General features: G+C 50.8%; 1 protein-coding gene across 9 annotated transcripts in view; it reads right to left on the bottom strand.

Annotated features, from left to right (window-relative positions):
* Positions 1-20428, bottom strand: part of ACACA (acetyl-CoA carboxylase alpha) — a 147901-nt gene that overhangs the window by 472 nt on the left and 127001 nt on the right. For all 9 annotated transcript variants that reach the window (XM_026107303.2, XM_026107289.2, XM_064523106.1 and 6 more), the window contains 5 exons: positions 18920-19032; positions 8877-9031; positions 7901-8071; positions 4216-4352; positions 1-2613 (listed from right to left, as the gene is read on the bottom strand). The exon at positions 1-2613 is cut by the window's left edge and continues 472 nt beyond it. In XM_026107303.2, coding sequence (XP_025963088.2) covers positions 2487-2613; positions 4216-4352; positions 7901-8071; positions 8877-9031; positions 18920-19032 — 703 coding nt within the window. In that variant the 3' untranslated portion in view covers positions 1-2486. The remainder of the gene's footprint in view (positions 2614-4215; positions 4353-7900; positions 8072-8876; positions 9032-18919; positions 19033-20428) is intronic.

Raw genomic sequence — 20428 nt, 5'->3', positions numbered from 1 at the left:
CCCTGTCCCTGAAACACCTCCGTGGAGAGAGTTAACACAAGTTCCCCCACCGCCGTCAGCAGCTGGGGCTGGGTTTTCCTTTTTCTGTTCGTTCAGTGCAATGTTAAATAAAATAAACCCGGGGAGCAGGGAGGGGAACTGCTCGTGGTTGGCGTGGGCAGAGGCCGGGGGATGCGAGCTGTGCAGAGCGTCGGGGCGAGGGGCTGCTCCACGCCGGCACCCATCGCCCGCGGCTCCCCCGGGCACAAGGGGCGACAGACTTCCACTCCTGCAAGAGACAGCTGGAATTGGTTCTTTTTATTAAAAGAAACTGAGGTAAATGGAATACTTCAGCACCGGTGAGAGCTGTAGGTAACGTGGGGGGGTCCCGCCACGGCGCCTGCCCCTCCGCCCCTGCCCGCTCCCGGATCGGTGCCCGCGGTCAGTACCAGACATCACGCCAGCTCCAGCGGTACTTAACCGCTTCTTGTTGGAGCTCCTTTACCCAAAACTTAAGTCTGACCCGGTGCCACTGCTCTGCTTGAAATCCCCCGGCGCGTGCCCGGCCGTGCTGGAAGCAGGAGGCAGCAGGGCCCCCCCAGGGTGGCTTTGGCACCTACAGCTCTCCCCTCTCCAGCACAGCAAACAGCAGCTCCCGTAACGCTCGCTGACATCCTTGGCAAGAGCCCGATTCATGGCGAGGCGATGCCGAAGTCCTGGTGGCAGCAGCGGAGCAGCCCAGCGGGACGTCCACGCAGCGCGAGCTCGCGGCACTGCGCCGGGCGCATCTGTCAGTCGGACCCGCCTGTGTGCACTCACCCCCGGTCAGTCCTCCCTGCTGAGACCGTCTCTGCCTGGACCTTGTGTCCTGCTGCAGCCCAGTGTGGCCTAAGTGAAAGCATCTTTGGGGTTTGTTCGGGGGCTCTAGTGGAAAAGAGAGTCTTTTAAACCAAATGAGGGTTCTTAACAGTCAAGAAAAAGCTATTTCCTCGGATTACGCACCTCCGCTGACCACGGGCAGGGGTGTCCCCGGTGCTTGTCCCTGGAGGGAGAGTGCACCCACGGTGCTGCACCTCGGTTTTGCAAGAGCCCCGGCACCACGTGCCCAGAAGGGACGTGTTGCCCTTCAGAAGGAAACACTACAGGGATGAGGCACTGGCATCACAGTTAGTTAATTTTCCTGTAAAAATATCCCTTCTGTTAAGGAGCTATACTAAAAGGGGAGGTGTAAAACCTGAAATACTTTTAAGACAATCCTTGGGGTCAGTTCTCCAATACCACTTTTACAGAGCTCCCTAACAGTACTGACTTGCTCAATTGACTTACTTTTTAAAACAAGGCTGGGTGGGTCGTGCTTCCTCCAGAGCTCCTGCTTATCTGGTCCCTTACTACGCCTGGGAGGCACCAGGAGCCCCCTCTCTCCACCAGCCCCGAGGGAGAGCTGGGCACCAGAGAAAGCTCTGCCCAGCCGCGTTACGCTGAGTTCTCCTTGCGCAGTTCTAACCCCGCGTGTGCGTGTGAAACTGGCCTTCCCCTGGCTTGCCCTGGCAGGTTTTATCTGCTTTCTGCTTCAGTCAACTGCTCACGTGGGAGGAATTAGCACTTAAGTGAGGGATGTGCAACAGCGGGGCTGCCCCAGGACCGTCCGAGGCAGAAGTGGCCCCTCAAAATGAACGGGAGGAAGAGCAGAAACGGCCAGCGGCTCTGCTGCGGCCTCCTGGCTTGCAGGGCTCCTCACGCAGCGTACTTAACTGTTCTAAAGCAACCCGACACATCAGGCACAAAAAGAGCTGGGTTTTTGCTCAGAAATCCTGCCCCTGCCACCTGCCCCGGCTGTCCGGGACGGGCAGCACCACCGGGCACCGCGGCGGCCTTCCCTGCAGCCGGCTGCGGCACCGCGCTGCCCTCGCGGCCTTCGCTGCTCCTCGCGAGGGTCAGGACAGGCGTTCGGAACACAAATCCCCGCTGGCCGACGGAGACGAGGGCTGACTCGGTGGCAGGCTCCGCTCATCCGCGGATCAGCAAGGATTTCCCCAAATCCGGGGACGTTGGCACTTGTCAGCATGAAGCTGCCGCCGCCAGACCGAGCGCGAGAAGGGACCGTCGCAGGGGCGCAACGCGACGGTGCCCCGCTCGGCTGTGCCCAGGCCTCACGGTACGCGGTACCCTTCATTGCCTGGCTGTAGTGCTTTCGGGCGGCAGCCCCGCAGCTAACCGATGCATTGGTCCAGTCACGCTTTGTTAAATAAATAAGGTACCGTTAGACAGCTGTAACTCGATCCCGCAGGCGCTTGTGTTTATACATTTTCCTCGTGTCTCTGGCCAAAGAACACACTTCCTCTGGTCAGTCTGATTTGAAAAAATAAAAATGTCATTCTGGCAGCGTTTCCCCGAGCCTCCCCGTCTCGGTACAGCGGCCGCAGTCGAGCAGACAAAGGGCAATTCTGCACTTGCTTTCTTTCCCTCTGCTGTACCAGGCAGGGGGAGCGCGCGGGAAATCGATGCTCTTACGTTGAAGAAGGCGAGTCCATTGTGGAGAGGATCCGCACGATCTCCGCTCGCTGGGTGGGTGATATATGCTGGGTCATGTGCACGATCGAATCCATGGCAACCTCCGGATTGGCCTGGACCAAGCTGCAAAGAGGCGAGAGTTAAGTGCCGGCAGCCCTGGCCCTCGCGTCCGAGCGCGGCTGACAGCTCCCCTCCAGGCCCGTGAGGGGGGACTGAAATATGGGGTCTTTAAGAGCCAGACGGGACGAGCCAGCAGGCACTTGTGTTAAGTGAGCGTGAGCGGCCGCGGAGGGGCCTCGCGCCATCAATCTGCTGCTGGCAGAGCTGCGCCGAGCTCCCGGTGACCCTTTGCGGGTCTTGCAGCAGCGCTGACCGAGAAACCCAGGGCAGGGCTGCGGAGATGCCCTCCGGACACGAACCACGGGAGCTCCGGTGCCTCCCGCCCGTCCAGGAGGAAAAGCTGCTTTCAGAGACCTCCCAGGCCAACACAGAAAAATTACCAAAATTAGATCTGTTCAAGTCCAGCAAGGTGCCTGGCTCACGCGGCTTACCTGGCTCTGCCGGATGAACGTCTGTACACAAGCAAACAAAAACGCTCACAAGCAGGAGGAAAAGATCTTTCTACAAATGTTTCGGTATTTTGGGGGTATGTTTGGAAGCAGAGGATGAGTGTTTGGTATAGCTCTAAACAACAACCGAAAGGAACTGGGTATTTTATGATCCTGAGCACAAAAGAAACCTGCCAGCTCGCTCAGGAGGACTCGGGCTGGGAAACACAAGGGGAGGAAGCCGTGCGGGTGCTCTGGCCACGTGCGGTCACACCGCTGACAGCAGCGGCATGGCTCAGAGATCTGATTCTCTCCTTGCTTCACACAATATGCAGCTCTCTAAAAAAAAGTGGTCCCCCACAAAATGGTAATTTTCCATTATCCTTCGCAAATGGAGAAAAAGCACAACAATAGTGACGTTTCTACAGCCCAGCCCTCGTTTCAGGAAAGCACAGGCATGGCCAGGGAGGTTTAGATGCTGCTGGATTAGAGCTTCTCCACTCTGGTGTCTTGTGATTTTGCTCAAAGCACCTGCACTTACAGCAGTGCTACAAACTGTGCAGAAAGAAGGCGAGATGCAGGTTTTGTACCAGTTGCCCCATTTCACAGTGGCCCCACAATTACCCCTGTATTTGCCTTTCCAAAGGAGATTGCATTTCCACATATTCCTTAAGTGTCTGCCAGCCACACATACATGGAAAACGAGTGCAGCTGACTGCTCTACTTCCCTTACCTGGAGAAGGGCACATGGCCAAGATCAGAGACTGAACTTCTTAAAATCCCTGCTCTGTGGAGTCTTTAGCAAAAGCTCCTCCTTTTATTGATGAAACCATCCCCCTTTCAGCCAGCCCACAGATCCCCAGGTGCTGCTAGTGTTTCCCTCTGGTCCGGCACCAATGAAAGCCAAAACCAAGCCCAGCCCATTGCAGGGGCCATCGCGAGGGTGACGCCAGCCAGCGCGACGTGCCAAAGCTGGTCCTGTTCTAGCCGGCACCGTCTCCCCGCAGCGCAGAGCCCTGGGAGCGCGTGAACGCTGCTGAGACCCACCACAGCAGCACTGCTGCTATCCGAGCCCCAACAGCCAGCCGCAGCAGAAATCTGCGGGGCCTCTTAAGATACGGGCTGAGACCCAGTTTGCCTGCGCTGACTTGTTACGGGGACTCCACAGCTGGCTTACCTTCGTATCTGTTTAAGTATGTAGTCCCTCGAGATGTATTTGATGTTTTCATCTACAACGGACCGAACGCCTTCTTCTTCCGTGAGCTGTTTCTCCAGCCACTCCACTAGGTCCTTATTGCTGTCCCACAGGTACGCCTGCGAACAAAGCGATGCCAGCGTCACCCAGCCGGTCCCAGTGCCCCGAGTCCCACGGAGCCACCACTGACCGGCTGCACGATCCCACTCCCCATGGTGACATTCCTCAGATTTAACTAGCAATTATTGGCAAGCTTGGGTAATGTATTTGGCTGACCACCTCTGTGATTTTTCCAGTGCGCTTAGCTTTTATAGACACAACTAACAATTAGCAAAAGTCAAAGGATCATAGATTTCTTCTGCATGTCTTCCCTTTAAACGTGACTAAATGGGAACTACGGAGGCAGCAGACCCACTGCTTTCAGTGGCTATCACTGAAGCAGTTGCTCTAACAGGTCATCATCCCTCAAGGCCAGATGCACCTTTTCTGTCTTCTGAGACAAGGGAATGAAAAACAAACTTTACACCCTCATTTTCCAAATAGCTTCTCAGCCACCTTAGGCGTACAGACAGCCTGCTCCGGAAGGGCACACCACGCTACCTGTCATCCCGTCAGCCCCCGAGGACAAGCACGTAAGCTGACTGTCTCTGATGAAACCCAGCTTCCTTTTGCGATCAGCTGCCCAGCTTCTGGTGAGATACGCCAGCTCCAGAGGTGAGTTCAGGGGTGCTCGGAGATGCAGCTGATCTGAGGCTTCTTGTTGTCACGGGACCCCCGAGTCCCTGTCACCTAAAGACTGACCTGGTGTCACCGTACCCCAGGAAGCACCAGATCCCGGACCTGGCCTGGAAACCTGCCGCCCATGCGCAGGTGTGCGCGTAGCAGAGGAGGTCGGTGTGTCCACCTCCATGAAAAGCCTTGGCAACAAAACCCTTTTCTTCTCCTGCAAGATCATTTCGCCTGATATTTGCTAGGTAGTTGACTACATAATAATTCAGGAGTGTGTTAGACGCCTAATAGCCTTCTCGCTCCTCTCTTCTCCTCTCATTTTCTTTACAAATCATTTAAGAATCGTTTTGTTAATGGTTTCCGGAAAAGCAAGTACCACCATTAGCACTCATTCATATTTATGTCATTTTATTTGGGTAATTAAACACAAAGCTCGTCATTTAAAGGTGCACTATCCTTCTCTGTTATCACTAACGAAGTCAAAGTCAGAATGACAATGAGTTCGGCGCTGTAATTTAATAGGTGGCTCTGGGACTGGGCTGGATCACCCGCCGAGCAGGGCACCGTCACAGCAGCTCGGCTCAGACGCCAGTGAGCCGCGGGCAGCAGAGCAGCCACTGCTCCGCCTGGGAAGCCCAAACGCCTCCGACCCTCTTGGCTCCCACTGTGGCCTGACTCCGGGAGCAAATTCCAGGCGCTGGCAGGGAGAGGGAGGCAGAAGCACACTATGGATGTCTGCACCTGAAGGCAAAGACTTTTGGGCATCGGCCTCAGTGGTGGGAGGCTAGTGTGCTTGCAAACCCTGGAATCCCTTGGAGCAATGGCAATAAAGCCAGTAAAATACTCTCCTTATTGTAGCTCTACCTCGCTACACAAAATTGGTTACTCTGCTTGGCCAGGCTCCTTCCCTGTGCTGACAGAAGTGCTGCTGCACCCATGGGTGAAAGCCAGCACTGCAGTGAGGAACCGGGAGCGCAGACCCTCTCCGCCCCCTCGGATCAGTCCTGCCCGACACACTTAGCATCAGTGGGCTCCTGCCAGGCCAGTGCTCCCGGCAGTGGGACAACAAGGAGCCTCTTGGCACGGGGTCCCACAGGCAGTTTCCGCCAGCGAGGCAGGATGCATCCTCTTACATAAGGAGGACACGCTGCACCGGTGCCAGGCTGAGATCACAGCCCAGCGCTCACACTGGGAATCCTTTTTCTTAAACGTTATGTATATGATTGTCTCAGAACAGTGATGTCATTTCAATCTTCAGATTTTGCTTATTTCATTGGTTTTTCTTATTGTTATTTTAAACTTGTTAGTTTTTGCTCCTTGTTTCTGCCCCTAGACATGACAGAAATGCTCCCTGCATACAAAGTAGGGCACTTGGGAAGATTTCAGGGAAGGGAAAAAACCCCAGTAGCTGCCTTATGGTTGCAGACCTGCGTAAAGCTAGATTTATCCAAGAATCCCAAAGCTTTTAGTTTAGGAGAATATTTAATACTCTTATTAATCATTTTTAATCCGTTTGCTTTTAATTAAGAAACAGCATGATGCTTTCCTATCAACATATGCCAGGGAGCAGATTAATTGTGGCTTAAGATAACTCTCCTTGATTGGTGTAATGTATTAGCTAACGAGATGCCCGCTTTTAAAGACACTCAGACACTACCTTGGAAAGCCTGCTGCCCTCCAGAGAACACTACCCCCCTCTCTGCTTCTGGAACCCCTGAGTGTTTGTGACTTAAAAAAAAATAAAATAAAATAAAGAACTCAGATTGGAGGATTGCAACAAAAATAACCTAAAGAGCAGCTCCAACGATTGTTCTTCAAAGATTGCCAGCCTCAAAATTCAAGCACGATTAAAAAGAGAAATCCTCAGCAAAACTATCAGATGAGGACGGCGCCGAGGCACCCTTCCCCCCAAACCACGGTGGTTAAATCTTACAGCTCATTCGTAACCCTGCGTTCGAAAGCGTGCCGCTCCGCTCAGCACTACTGCACTCTGCGGAGAGGTGGGACGCTTGGTGGAAGAGCAGTTGGGGCTCCCTTGGGCTGAAACACGACAACAGTACTGGTGGCAAGGCACTTGTGATCTGTCCCCATGACCCTGGGGAGGGGACGAGACACGAGGGCAGCCCAGAGGAAGGAGGGACAGTTGGGCCACAGTCCCCTCTGCAAGCAGCAGGACAGCCAGATGTGATGGGTTGGCTTTACATCTGCCACATGTATATCTGGAGCACATCTCTAGAGGACAAGGAGATGACAAGATGACATCTGGAGCACAAGCAGTGCATCCCTCCTGCCCTTCTCAGTGTCAGTGGGATAGTGCAAAATTGAGGACATTATTCAGCACGAAATAACAATTAAAAAAAAAAAATCCTGCTTTCATATCACAGAGGATCCCAAGGGGTGTTCTGGGACAGGTCCCCACAGCTAGGACAGCTCTTCCGTAACAGCCTCTGTAACCGACAGCAGCTCTGCAGAGCTATTTTAGGCACATTGTGCGCAGAGACAAGACGACGGAGATATTCAGGGCTGGTGTAGAGCATGTGCTGCAACTCCTGGGATTTCTGCTGCCAATTCTGCCACGAACTTTCTGCCAGACAGCAGCACCTCTACGCAGCCTTCTTCGCAGAGATTGCTCTGCCTTGCTCTACTTGGGAGAACTGTTCGCCTTTCTCAGGTGCTCAGGGTTTCATATGCATGGTGCTACATGCTTGGAAAAAACCTACTGAACCTGAGTATTCTTTTTTTTTTCTGGCCTGCTATAAAAAGTATCTCGATAAAGCTACTCATGACCAGGAACACTGCCCAGAAATTCTTGCTCGTCACCTACAATGTCCTTTGACATTACAATTAAAAACCAGAGCTCAAGCCCCTCTTGGGAGAACCTCAGTGAACTTAAGCCCAGGAAAGATGACTGCCCTGGTGAAACTGTTTTTTCATTTACCTTTACTGTCCCTTCGACTTCCACAAACCAGCGTCTCAGCATAGCCTGGATTTGCCCATCAGTCAGCTCAGGATTGGCATCATGGATCTTCTTCTTGACCACGTCTTCTAGCAGAAGACGTCTTAATCTCCAGTAGAAGAAAGTACGGGAAGTTTTCCAATCTAGAATGTCCTGCCCAAGACATTAAGTGGAGAAGGAGAAATGAGTGAGGGGCAACATTTACCATGCTCACGGAGAAATGTGTGCACTCATACACTCAGTTACGTTGTTGGCACGAGAGAAGTGCAAAGGCTCCCATTTCTGAGCTTTGAAGACTTCCACCTTGTCACACCACTCAGTCATCAGACACGACGTGTGGCCTCCTTTGCCTCCCTGAAGCCTGCTCTCTCCTGCAGAGAGAGACAGCTCCCCAGGCGAGCAGCATGGCCCAAGAAACCAATGTTCAAGGGGAGAGGGAACCACAGAAGTCATCAACCAATCAGCCAAGGTTAAAACTCTGACATGAGGGCTGGGCTTCAACTATTTCATTATAGCCCTTTGCATCACCGAGGGTCTCCACGGGCTGCAGACCCACTCTTCTCACTGCCTTCCCGTCCCATCAAGGCAGACTGTGACGTCCCTTTTGGGGGAAATCACAAAATATTTTTCGATACGGTCACTAACCAGCTACCGGCCAAGCCCAGAAAACGTGGGGTCTCAAATGGACGCAGATCAGATAAAAGTGCCAAAAACCATGACGTTCTTGCATTTGAGGGGGCAGAAAACAGCTGGTGTGTGGAGAGGGTTCAACGCCGTGGTGAGAGTTATTGGGGCAGAGGTTTATTTGCAGCCCCACAGGACACCAGGCTCCTTTGATCCTGCTGCCTCCAGCAGTAACGTGTCCCCCTCGGGGTTGCCAACTCTCGGCTGGGATCAGTGCGTGTACCTGTGCCAAGCCTTCCCACAACATCCCTGAGGAAAGATCCATCATACTCACAGTAATAACACCCTTCTCCTGCATCCGGCCCGGCGTGTCGTGCAAATCAGCAAACTGCATGGCTACCTGGTGATAAATGGGAATGAGGAACTCTTCCCGTTCCTTCAGCTTGGTCTCCAGCTCTTTCCGATCAGCAGGGCTGAGCTCAGGCGTACCTGCAAGCAGGCGCAGCTACACGTCAGAGACCTGCCGTATTCAGCCAGAGTCAATCAGCAAATGTGCTGCTGAGGAGGCGGCCCCCAGACCCTTGTTTGGTGTGCCTAGGGAAGACGGGCACCACCACACGCTCCGGAGGGAGAACGGAGGTTTCTGCTGTTACTGCGCAGGGGCGAAATCCTGACTGCATCTGGCCAGGACAAATGCCAGATCATCAGCTCCACGCAATGCCAAGACCAGCTTTGAGTCAAATGCAATCATCCCAGCCTAGATTTCCTGACTCCAATACTCAAGCAAGAGCTCCAAAGGAGATTTTACCATGGAAACTCTATTGCATTTAAATGCCAGTGAGTTGAGCCATCAATTAAGTGACAGATTTACTGGACTTACTCCCAAACAAGAATAATGTCCCAACATGCAGTTCATTCAGCCAGAAACATGGACAATGTAAAACCACATATACAATCACAAGTTTTCCTGCAGGCTGGTTCCTACTGGCAGCTGTCAGCACCACTGTCTCATTAAGGAAAATATACAAGTTAGGTTAGGGACACCAAAAATGCCCACGGAGCACTCACTTCACCAGTGATCAACACACACTGGTTTCGCTCACGGACTAACATGATGGACAGGAGAAAAACTGTGTCAAGAAGATGTCCTGTGGAGTTCGTAATTCTTAATTTATCTTAAAACATTGAGCTCAGATAAAATTAACTTTGATTAAAACAAAAACACTCATTAAAACAATTTCTGATTAATGTCACCCCATGAAAGGAACTAGCAGGACTAGCCTGAGCCAGACAAGAAACACGTCAGCTGTTCACAGAGCGCCGCTGGGACCCGCAGCAGCTCCTGCCACTTCCAGCAGCAGGATCAAGGTGGTCCTTACAAAGCTGACTAACGGGACAACAATTTTCAAAAGGGACTAGTGGTGACCACGATTCAGCCACACTCATTTTCAGTCAAGATCTAACGAGGGCCCTCCTCTTTTCTTTCCAAACAGTGGCATGTTAAATGAATTCCTAAGAGCAGCTGCCCCTTTACAATACCAAGAGCCTAAATCCCCTTTTCTCCCTTCCTGCAAAGAGCTGTGACAGGCCACAGTGCACACAACCATAAGTAAGGGCAACTCTCCACTGATCTTGCAGTCATTTACCCCAGGGGGTGAAAGCTGGCCCAGGCCTGGGGCAAGCATGGTAGGCTGATGCTTCTCCCATCCTGCCTTAAAAACACATGTGCAAGAGGTGCTTGTGCAGAGGCTGGTATTTAGAGCCAATTTTGGTTCAATTTACGCAAAGATTGCAATGGCAGCCAAATTACACAGTACTGGATACTCTGCTAACTGTGGCACTTTGTAAGTCTCCCAGCCACACCAGGGCCTGAGACGCTCGGGCTGCAAGTTCACAGCCTCGGGGACAGCTGCCTCCCCCCGCCTCCCCCGTTAAAGCCGAGGTCGCTGGAAGCTGAAGCCAGGTCATGGACAAGTCTTGCTCCCAGCACGGAGGTTACAACATTCAACTATCCTCCAGCGCCCTCCATTCAAATGTTAATCTAACCACCCATATGCCTAGGAGACGTGCAAGCAGCATTGTAAATTCAGTGTACAGAGAGGAAGCCGAGATGCAAAACCGAGAGCCGTGCTACCCGCTACTGTAAGAAGTCAACGGGAGAACCTGGAACAAAAGCCGGAGCTGTGCTTCAGCCAGCGGACAACGCTCTTTCTTATTATCTTGTAGCCTGAATATCATGACTGCATTTTGTGGTATGTGAGCACCATCAAGCTTTTTTTGTTTTTAATCTTTATTGTTTGCGAAGGAATGTCAATGGGATTAAATGCAACATCTATTGTTACATCAACACCTATTGTTAAGCTGTCACGCTTCCCGGCTGGGTGACGGGGAAGGCAATTGCTGCGGAGAGGCAGAGGAGGACAGCTTAGCAATGCGGGTCCTCAGCAGCACCACGGATATTCTCCAGCCTGACAATAAGCAGGCTCTGGAATTGAAGCTGAGAGCCAAAGTAATCCAAGTCCCTCTCAATGAAAACAGATAAAATTAGCAGGCAGAAGCTTTAAAAGAAAAACAAGAGCAGGGAGGCCTTTTTCACATAATGCATAATCAAATGGTGGAAATCGTTGCCACAGGATGTTCTGGATGCCAAAAGTACAAATGGATTAGACAAATCCATGCAAGAGAAGTCCACAGCGGACTTCTCAGCACAAAGATGCGGACACTGATCTGTCCTCAGGGAGCCTCTGAACCACGGGGCTGCGGGCGCGGAGAGAGCGTCCCGGGGAAAGCACCGCGCTGCGCATGCGTGACGCTCACGCTCTGCCCGTAAGCGTCTGCTGCTGACGCTGCCGGACCGGGTCCAGGGCTGCCGGACCTAAGGGCCGCGTGAGCACAGCGACTCACTGCTGGGCTCAGCGCCGCGGCGGATCGCTCGCAGCACCGCAGCACGGGGCGCTTGGGCTCAGACCCACCTTGAGCTGTGCACGAAGGCCCTTTTCTTTTCTACTTTGCACAAGCCATGTTTTCATTTCCTTCCCGAGCTCCTCTCCCAAATCAGGGCAGGTTTGAGCATTACCCACACACACGTCACAAAGTCACGGGTCAGTTATACAGCAAATCCTTCCAGTGAAGGAATGTTTTTGTGTGTCTCCCAATATAAATGTTGCCTAACCTTTCAAATGCTGCTAAGAAGGTTTTAATTAAGAGAAGCTACACTTATAACCTTCAGAATTAAAAATTATATATATTTATCCATGTTAAATTCCCAGGCTCCTGTACCTCCCTGTTTTAAATGGCAACGCATGCACTTAAGCCAGTAACGCTCATGTATGCTGGCCTACCTGCCACACTCTTCTTGTACAGCCAAACCAGCCAGGCCCAGTAATGATTTAGGTGAGATTAACAAATATGTCAATGTCTATTTTCTGCTTAATTTAAAAGCAGCGTCTATAAAGATTTTTGACTTCTGAACCCTGTTCTCCTGAAAGAAAGACGGTAACAATGAGGAGGGGGGATAAAGAGTGATTATCCCATCATCGATCGTTTGTCAGGAGCATTTCTTATTCACTGGACTATTGTAAAAAGCTAAGCTCTCGATCAATCCTGTAAGCCCCCTGTACAATTAAATATCTTGGAATGGTTTTCTTTCTTTTCTAGTCAGATCTTGAGGCCTCAGGGTTTTTCAGAAAGCTTGGGCTTTATTTATTTATTTCACAGAAAAGTCTCCCTTCACAAATCAAATACTGGCAAGAAGAGGGGAGTTAAAATATGGGATTCCTTTGCTCTAAAGGTACCAGACAGTTAATGAAACTGTTAAAGTTTAAATCATAGGAACATTATAGACCTCTAGGTATGGATCAGGTACTAATCGATGGAGGGACGAAAGCGGCAGCCTCTGAAACGGCCACATTACAGTGCGAGCGCGCAAGGGGCGGCAGGTCTGGCACGCCGGTGGGGCCTGCGGGAAGGCAGGGCGGCAGCTTGAAGGGAGAGGAAGAGCCCGACTTTCCGAGCTTTGCGGAGGATGCAGGGCACTCTAACAGCCATGAGATGCTTTTATCTTGGACTGCAGCTTGCTCTGCAGTCGCCAAGTGTGTTTGCTTCTATAAATAGTGCTGGTACACTCACAGCCACTGCACCGCTCGGCAGAGCCAGGCACACGTCTCAGTCCTGCCTTCCCGACCCGAAATGTCTCATCGCAGGGGTAAATACACCGAGGCCTCTTCCTTCTATGGAGCATTTTCTCCTTTGTCTTTTTTTGCTCAGGGCAATTTTGGTATTGATCAAGCTGAGAAGTTACCCTGGGGAAGTATTAAAGACGGGGATATCAAAAGAGGTCGGCGAATCTCTTCTGAGGGCAAAAGAGCAACATCCGTCCCCTTTGCTGGGGGAAGGGGCCTTGCCAAAACGCCCTTCGCACTCCCCAAATCCTCCGTGAACAAGCGTGCAGGGGATCTGTCCTCATCGCAGACGCCGGGGAGGCGAGGGCTGGCGCTGTCCCCGGCACCGGGGGGGCAAGTAGCGCTCGCGGGATAAAACCATCCTGCCAGGACGGTCATGAGAGCCAAACGCTTCGCGACCTGCAGAAACACGTAAGCTAAAAGACTCCACTCCAACACACCCTGTTAAACCAACAGAAATGAGTTTTAAACCATACATAAGATGAATTTAACCTGAAACTTTCCCCACATGTACCCTGGAGGGAGCTGGCAGCTCGTGTCCTCCCCGTTGTGCCCCTTGGCCCGTGCGCACCTCTCCGTGGAGCAATGCCAGGGCCTCCCGGCTCTGAGCCACCCCGGACTCCAAGCCTGGCTTTCCGAGGGACAAGCTTTTTCTTCCGTGTCCTACAGCCCGGAACAGGCCCCGAAGGTCTGGTACAGCCCGTAGCACCTCAGTGACACCAAGCAATAAACGCCAAACACCGCAGTTAACCAAGGGAGACCTTTAACCACCCCGAAGAGGACACGTGTCCGCAGAGCTGCTCCTCGCCATCGCACCAGGGATCCGCGTGCATGCTTTATAGCTGGCGATCAGAGAAGAAGACTTCAGAGAAGTTGCCCTCCCTGTGCAGACAAATGGAAAAGCCGTGGCAATAAATCCACCGAGAACCCTCTCCCGCAGAGCGCTCCCATACTGAATATCAATTTACACTCCTCTCCCAAAGTTAAGGGGAAGCATCGCGGCAGAGGAAGCAACACCTAAACTATTTTGATTTGTGCCCCGTTAAACGGCGAGCCCCTTCGGAAGGAGCCAGCCGCGCGGGAGCTCTCCCCGCCGCCCGGGCGGGCGGGAGCCGGCAGCGCCGCGTCCTGCCGCGATTACGACCGGCGCGGGTGTCGGGGCACGGGCTGCCTTTAATAAAGTTCCTGCCAGACGGAAATGGCTCAGCGGCACCATGAATCACGGCTTCCCATAACATTTAGTAGCAAAGTGCTTTTTTTAAATATGACCAGTTTAACAGGTTAGACAAAATGACTTCAAGAAATGTTATTGTAGGTTCCCTCTGATTGCAGAAAGCCAGGCAGCTTCTGAATCAATTTGATGGTTTATGGTGTCTAAGCTGTTAAAATGTGGGATTTTCTCCCTCGCCCTCAGCGCGCAGCCTCTGCATGGCGGAGCATCTACTTGCTCATTTTCTTGCCTCTTCCTCCAACAAACCACCCAAGCTTTGGGCAAAAGTCCACTGCTGGAGGCCCCGGGAGTGGGCTTGGTGCGCCCAGCCCCGCGGGGGCTCCCCGCAGACGAACCGGGGACCGCCGGGACCCTCCTGGCCCTCCTTCACCCCAGATCACTCCGGAAAGCAGGGAGGACCCTTTCCTGCAGGGCCTCAGCCCAGGCCTCAGCTGCTCCGGCACATCAGCCCACACCTCTGATTTGTACAGACGACTTTTACAGCACGAATAGCAGCAACCTGCCCAGCCTGCAAAGGAGCATTAACGCATTCACTGCAAGCAACAGAAATGGGTGAATCTTCCTGGATTGCCTCAACCTTACAATTATTATAGGCAAATTTAGGGATCTTTTTTCCCAGAAGACACTAAAAAGAGAACATTAAGGCCATTCTTTTCAGCAAAGCACTTAAACCACACTGCAGCACGTGCTGAGCAGGTCCTATGGAAACAAACTGCCCAGCGGCAAGGCTGTATCCAACAGCATGAGATGCCAACTTAATCCCTGGTTATAACTGTCCCATCTAATTTCCACACCTGGAACAAAGAAAATCTTTCTACCTGAATCTCACCTTCTCTTCATCTACCTTCACTAAAGCCCCTGCCCGACAGGAATTCAGCAAAGGCAGCAGGAATGGCAGCCCTTTCCCAGCTGCCCAGTCAACAGATCTCGCACGCGAGCTGCGCGGAGAAGAAGGTCACGCAGAGCCGTTCACGTCCCCAGAGAGACAGGCATTTGTTGATTGTCGTTGCTTGTTTCTTTAAATGAGACTGCTTGTAATTGCTTCACTAAATATTCAGTAGGATTTATGTTATAAAGGTGCAGTATGAAATACCAGTGAAGGTCACCCACGCCCATGACACGGGCTTGAAATATCATTGTACGACTGCACCGTGCGATGTGTCACTCTACTCCTTCCCAGCTCCTCAGGCCTCATACCAGCACCAGGGCAAATGGGCAAAATGTGGCAGGCACATAATCCCAAAAAACTGATATTCTGGGGGAATCATCCAGAACCCTCCTGAGAGAAAAGTTTGAGATGCCAATTGTCATGAAGGAGCTGATGGGAATCGGTACTTGCTCTTGTAGACTCATGACTGTGAATTAACGACAATTCAAATGCAGCAGCACTTGCATACAGAAGCAGCTCCTGAAAATCAGCATTACCAAAAAAGACAAAAAGTTTCAATCCGCTGACTGCACTTGCCCAACACTTCATGGGAGAGGCAATCTCAACAGCAACATTTTTCCTAGCTGTTGCTCAAGAAAACAGCTGGTGTTTTGATTAATTACAACACAGAACAAAAAAACCCAGACAATAATTACAAGACTTTTGAACCGTAATTGAACTTTCCCGGGAAAAGCTTGGAATGAGACAGGTCAGAGGGCAGAAGTTTTCAGCCACTCAAGAAAAGGCAGCGCCAGAGCTGTCCCTGGCCACCGCCGCAGAGCCACTGCGGCCTTTCATGGGATCGGCCAAAGAGGATATTCACACTATCATAAGATCTATCAGATGAACAACAGATGCCTCCCATTTACTACGAGATAGTTGCAACTCTAACTGGAGCCATTTTGCCATTTCTTTCATTAAAATTGGACCAAATCTTTGCTCGCATTACACTGTACAACTCTACATTACACAGATAACCTCCTTATGCTTGATGCTTGAAATCCGCATGACAAAGTTGATTTTTATTCCTCTCCTAAATGTTTTACTCTAACCGTAGTAAATAAATAAAATTGAATCTCCATATTCTTCTTGACTGTGGCCCGAGGCTTGTGGTCTGATTCGTTCCTGTATTTCTGGGTAATTCAGCGCTCCCACCGCACACCTATGCCGTGGAAACCCACGCACAGGGCAGGACAGGGCTATCCTCTCCTCCCGTGCCCTCTGCTCTGCACTGTGGGCTGTTCTGCAATAGCACAACTCTGAGTGACATTTTAATAAAACATGGGGCTAATAAACATTTCAGCAATAGTGCCAGAGAATTGATAATGAACAGATTTATGTCAAATTATTCAATATCTGCCAGCCTTCTCTGCTCTCACGCTCCCCACTTGCAAGTCAAAACCAGGGTCTAAAGATGCCTCAAATGAAAACCGAGTCGCCCTGTTTCCCCACCCCTCCGCGCACGCACATGTTTGCCAACATCTCCCTCTCCCCTGCTATTCAGCAGCTCCGGGGAGGGATGACAGCCACTCAGGGGTTAAAGAGAGGCAGTGAACCCCCAGTTAATGAGTAAGAATTCAGCAGGCAGTGTAAGATAAATGGAGCTTTCTCTGCTTCTGCTGGAGTCAGCATGAACTGCGGCCCTGCGGCTTGTTTGTGGCAAATGGAGTGCGCGAAATATCAAAGGGCAGTGATCCAGAAGAAGACCGACTTTGACAAATTTTAAATTGGCCAGAAAGAAAACCAGCAAAAAAAAAAAAATTATGCAATTCACGGTGTCCTGCAATCTTGGCTTTCCTGCTACGGCACGGAATTAGTGGCAAAACAACAGCAATGATCGCCCGATGTTGGGAGCAATTACGAGCCATCTAAGTGAGATGCTTATCAGGCACTGAAGCTTTTAGAGCTCTCTCTACGTACAGTTGTAAGTGACTTACTCTGGTGTTGCAGTCATTTTAATTAAAGTGTATGGAGTTTGCTGGGAGTAATTACCCTGTAGAGAAGGGGGGGGGGGGACCCTGAACAGGCTCCCGCCTCCTCCCATAGCGTGGCTTTGCATTTTGAGACCCTCGGTAGAAATCTGCTTGCCATTCCTCCCCCCCAGCCCCTGGTTTTGGGGAAGCCAGTACCCCTGGTTTTGGGGAAGCCGGTACCCCCGGCCGCGGGGGCTGCAGGAGGTGGTGGGCCAGCCCGCAGACCCTGCGCAGGGGCCACACGGCAATAAATAAGCCTGGGCTGCTCTGCTCCCCCTTCCTCCACCGCTGCAGGATTTAAGCGAGCAAACAGCCCTCTTTGTCCGCAGCCGGTGTCTCTCCGCTCTTGGAAGCGGATTCATCCGAGAGCCGCCTCCCAGAAGGCACCACTTCTTTGCGGGGGCGGTAGGTGGGTTTATAAGTCAGAGGAGCCAGCGCTTTTTATGGTTGGGCTAAGGTAAACACTCTCGGAAGTGGTGCTCCTGCAGCAGTGCCATTTATCTGCAGGGACTGTGCTGACTGCTCAGCATATTGCCGTCCCTAACCACCCATCTGATTTCTCCCTCCTCGGGAGGCAGCGATCCTGCGCGGCGCGCGGAGGCCCAGGAAACACCTCCAGGAGGTGCAGCCACGAGTCCTCACCGCATCGGGAATCACACTGCAGCCTTGACACTGCGGAGCGCAAAACAACTTGGGAACACATTTATTGGGACGCGGCCCTGGGTCTCCAGGATCTGGGGTAGTCAGGCTATCTGTCTGCTTCCAAAGGGACGCTGCCAAGTCTAACAGAGGCCAAAGTTGATTTTTCTGTGAAAAAAGCTTCCTTGCTACACCTACAAACATTAAAATTTGGTTTTGGAAACAAGCAAACAGAATAACATATTCCTGTGGATATTTATGTGTTACTGCATCAGAGAAAGTGCACAGAACGCACACAAGCAAGATCTGAACTCAGATATATATCAGCGCAGTGAGAGAAAACAGAGATTTTAAAAACACTACCATTAAAAAAAGACAAAAATTTGTGGATGCCACCAAAGGCATCAGTAAGAACCCAACTTTCAGCCAGCAGTCTGATTCTTAACATTGGCAGCACCCTTTGCAGTTACTACCCTCTTCCAAAGGTGTATCGGAATGGCTGTTTTCTGTATAAATTGTTGCACTGTCATAAATTAAAAAAAACCCAAATAATACAATGCAACTGCAGCAATAGCCACAACTTATCAGTCATTTGCAGAAGGATCCCAAAAGGCTTTATAAATTCAAACTATACCCACAAAGTGCGCTTCCTCTGCTACTAAAATGTAGTCCACTCTGGAGGCAGAAAGAGGCTCTGTATGATTATACTCTTACAGTAAGAGCTGGTAGAGAACTGTTTAAAGAGCCTATTCCCCTGAGAGAGTACATATCAGATACTAAGTGCATTTTGCTGAATACTCTTTCGGTTTACTGAGTATATACCAGGCTTTAGCATCATTTAAAGCAAAAAGCACAGTAGTAATGTCACATGCAGTGACACGCCAGCCACTGAGCCCTGCAAATCGCACCATGTTTTAGGGAGGAGACAAAGAATATTTTATCCTGCTGAAACTGAAGAGCAGACAGATATCTGTACTCAAAACTCCCTCAGACACACGGTGATCGCCAGCAGCCCAAAACACCTTTGACCAAATCCTTAGTTATGACAACTGACACCAGCTAAGGGTTTGGCCCAGGAGGTTTTAGTAATCTAAGCAATTGCTGAGAAGGAAGCCAGGGTTAAGCAGCTGTGGGGAGTGTCTGCTGTAAGGCTGAATAAATTTAAAAGAAAAAAAAAATTGGTTCAAAAAGACGCTCCGTACATTACACACACACTAGGTATGCTCCACACACGGTATCGTCTCTCACATATACACACATGCAGCTTGTCTCATCTGGTTTTCTTCCCAACTTAGATGACAGTAAATAAAAATTATCATGCATTTGATAAAATGCCTCAGTGCCCCTTTTTAAGGTCTATAAACACATTCATTAGCTATCAGCTGAACGGATCATTGATCCGCCAGCACCCAAGTGCAGACATACCTAGCCGCTCCGCCAGACGCATGTAGATGGGGTCCACGCGCCTCATTGTCTTCACCAGATCTTTCCTGCGGAATTTGATTTCTACTGTCCCCTCCGGTTCCAGGATTCCTCCTCTGATCAGTGACGGGAAAAGAGAAAAGAAAGGCACTTTCAGGTCATCAGACAAGGGGAAACACAAAACGGAATGGTTCAATGTTATCTAGAGAGTATGTAGAAAAAAGAAGAGAAGAGAAAAGGGGTGGAGGGAGGGAGACAAAACAAAGAGAAAGAGAGAACAAGAAAGAAAGAATCTTAGCTATTATTTATCCAATGCCATAAACGCACGTGAGGCTTCACAGAAACATGTCTATCCAATAATATATGTAATACAGGCTGGTGCAAACAACACTCTTAGGTAGGCTCTTTCAAGCTGTGACCCAAGCGCCCTTTCAAATGGTCACAAGCTTTATGAAACAAACCAATTAACCAACCATTTTCATTAGAGATCCTGCCCACTTCCCAGGTCAGAGACAGAGGAACACGTGATTTGAAACTTAGGCTTGGTAAATAAAATCCCTTCAGTCTTTAACAGTGAAGGTCCAAGTAAAAGAAGAAGAGGAAGGTCAGTGCTGAGGGTTATGGGACAGCGAGAGCAATGAGAATCATTACAAACCCGTACCCGTACTTGGGGACATCACGACATACTTTGCAAAGCAAACTCTTTCCTTGGCTACTGGAGATCAAGTCCAGCAGAGCCCAACAGCAGCTCATCGAACTCCAGCCTGTCCTTCCTCACGCCTTACAGAGTGGCATCCCAGGGAGCTAAGGGACAGGGGTGGTGTGTGTCTGTGTGTCTGTGTGTCTGTGTGTGTGTCTGTGTCTGTCTGTCTGTGTCGGGGGGGTGAGGCACTGTTTTTCCTGTATGCATCTCAAAAAACGCATGGAGAGGAAGTTTGTCAAAGTTCTGCTCGCGTTGTGCCTGACTGTCTGAAGCAAGCAGGCTCCATGCTTCAAAGTACACGGCAGCAAATTAGTTAGGTGGGGGAGGAAAATGCCTAAGGCTGAGAGCATACGGGAAAGGCAGAGCTCTGGAGGCTCGTCCATCTCTAACAAAATGTGACACCAAAGCTGCAGAAGATACTGGGGAGAAGGGGAAAGCTTGAAGACCTGTTTCGGCTGCCCCCACTTCTGCAAGGAGATCACACAGACACATCTACAGAACCGGGTACCGAGGGGTCACACTGACAAAATAAAGCTATTTTCACCAGCAGATGCTAGTTTCTTTCCCATTTGCCTGGTTATTTTCATATCACACGGCTGGCCAGATCAAATGCATTAAAACCAGGAATCTAACATTGGTTAGGTTTTCTCTAGTACTTGAAGTGCTTTGCTGCTCATTTCTGTAACATAAACTCATAGCTACATCCTCCTCCTCCTGCCTATTTCAAGTAAAATTCTCCTGATAAGACTATTGCACGCTGTCCTTCTAGTTCAAGCTGCTTCTATCTACTACAGATAAGCCCAGGCAGG

This window comes from Dromaius novaehollandiae, chromosome 19 (assembly GCF_036370855.1).
Source record: "Dromaius novaehollandiae isolate bDroNov1 chromosome 19, bDroNov1.hap1, whole genome shotgun sequence".
In the NCBI taxonomy this organism is placed as follows: Eukaryota; Metazoa; Chordata; class Aves; order Casuariiformes; family Dromaiidae; genus Dromaius; species Dromaius novaehollandiae.
The sequence above is the reverse complement of the archived record's forward strand: the minus strand, read 5'-3'. Positions and strand labels throughout refer to the sequence as shown.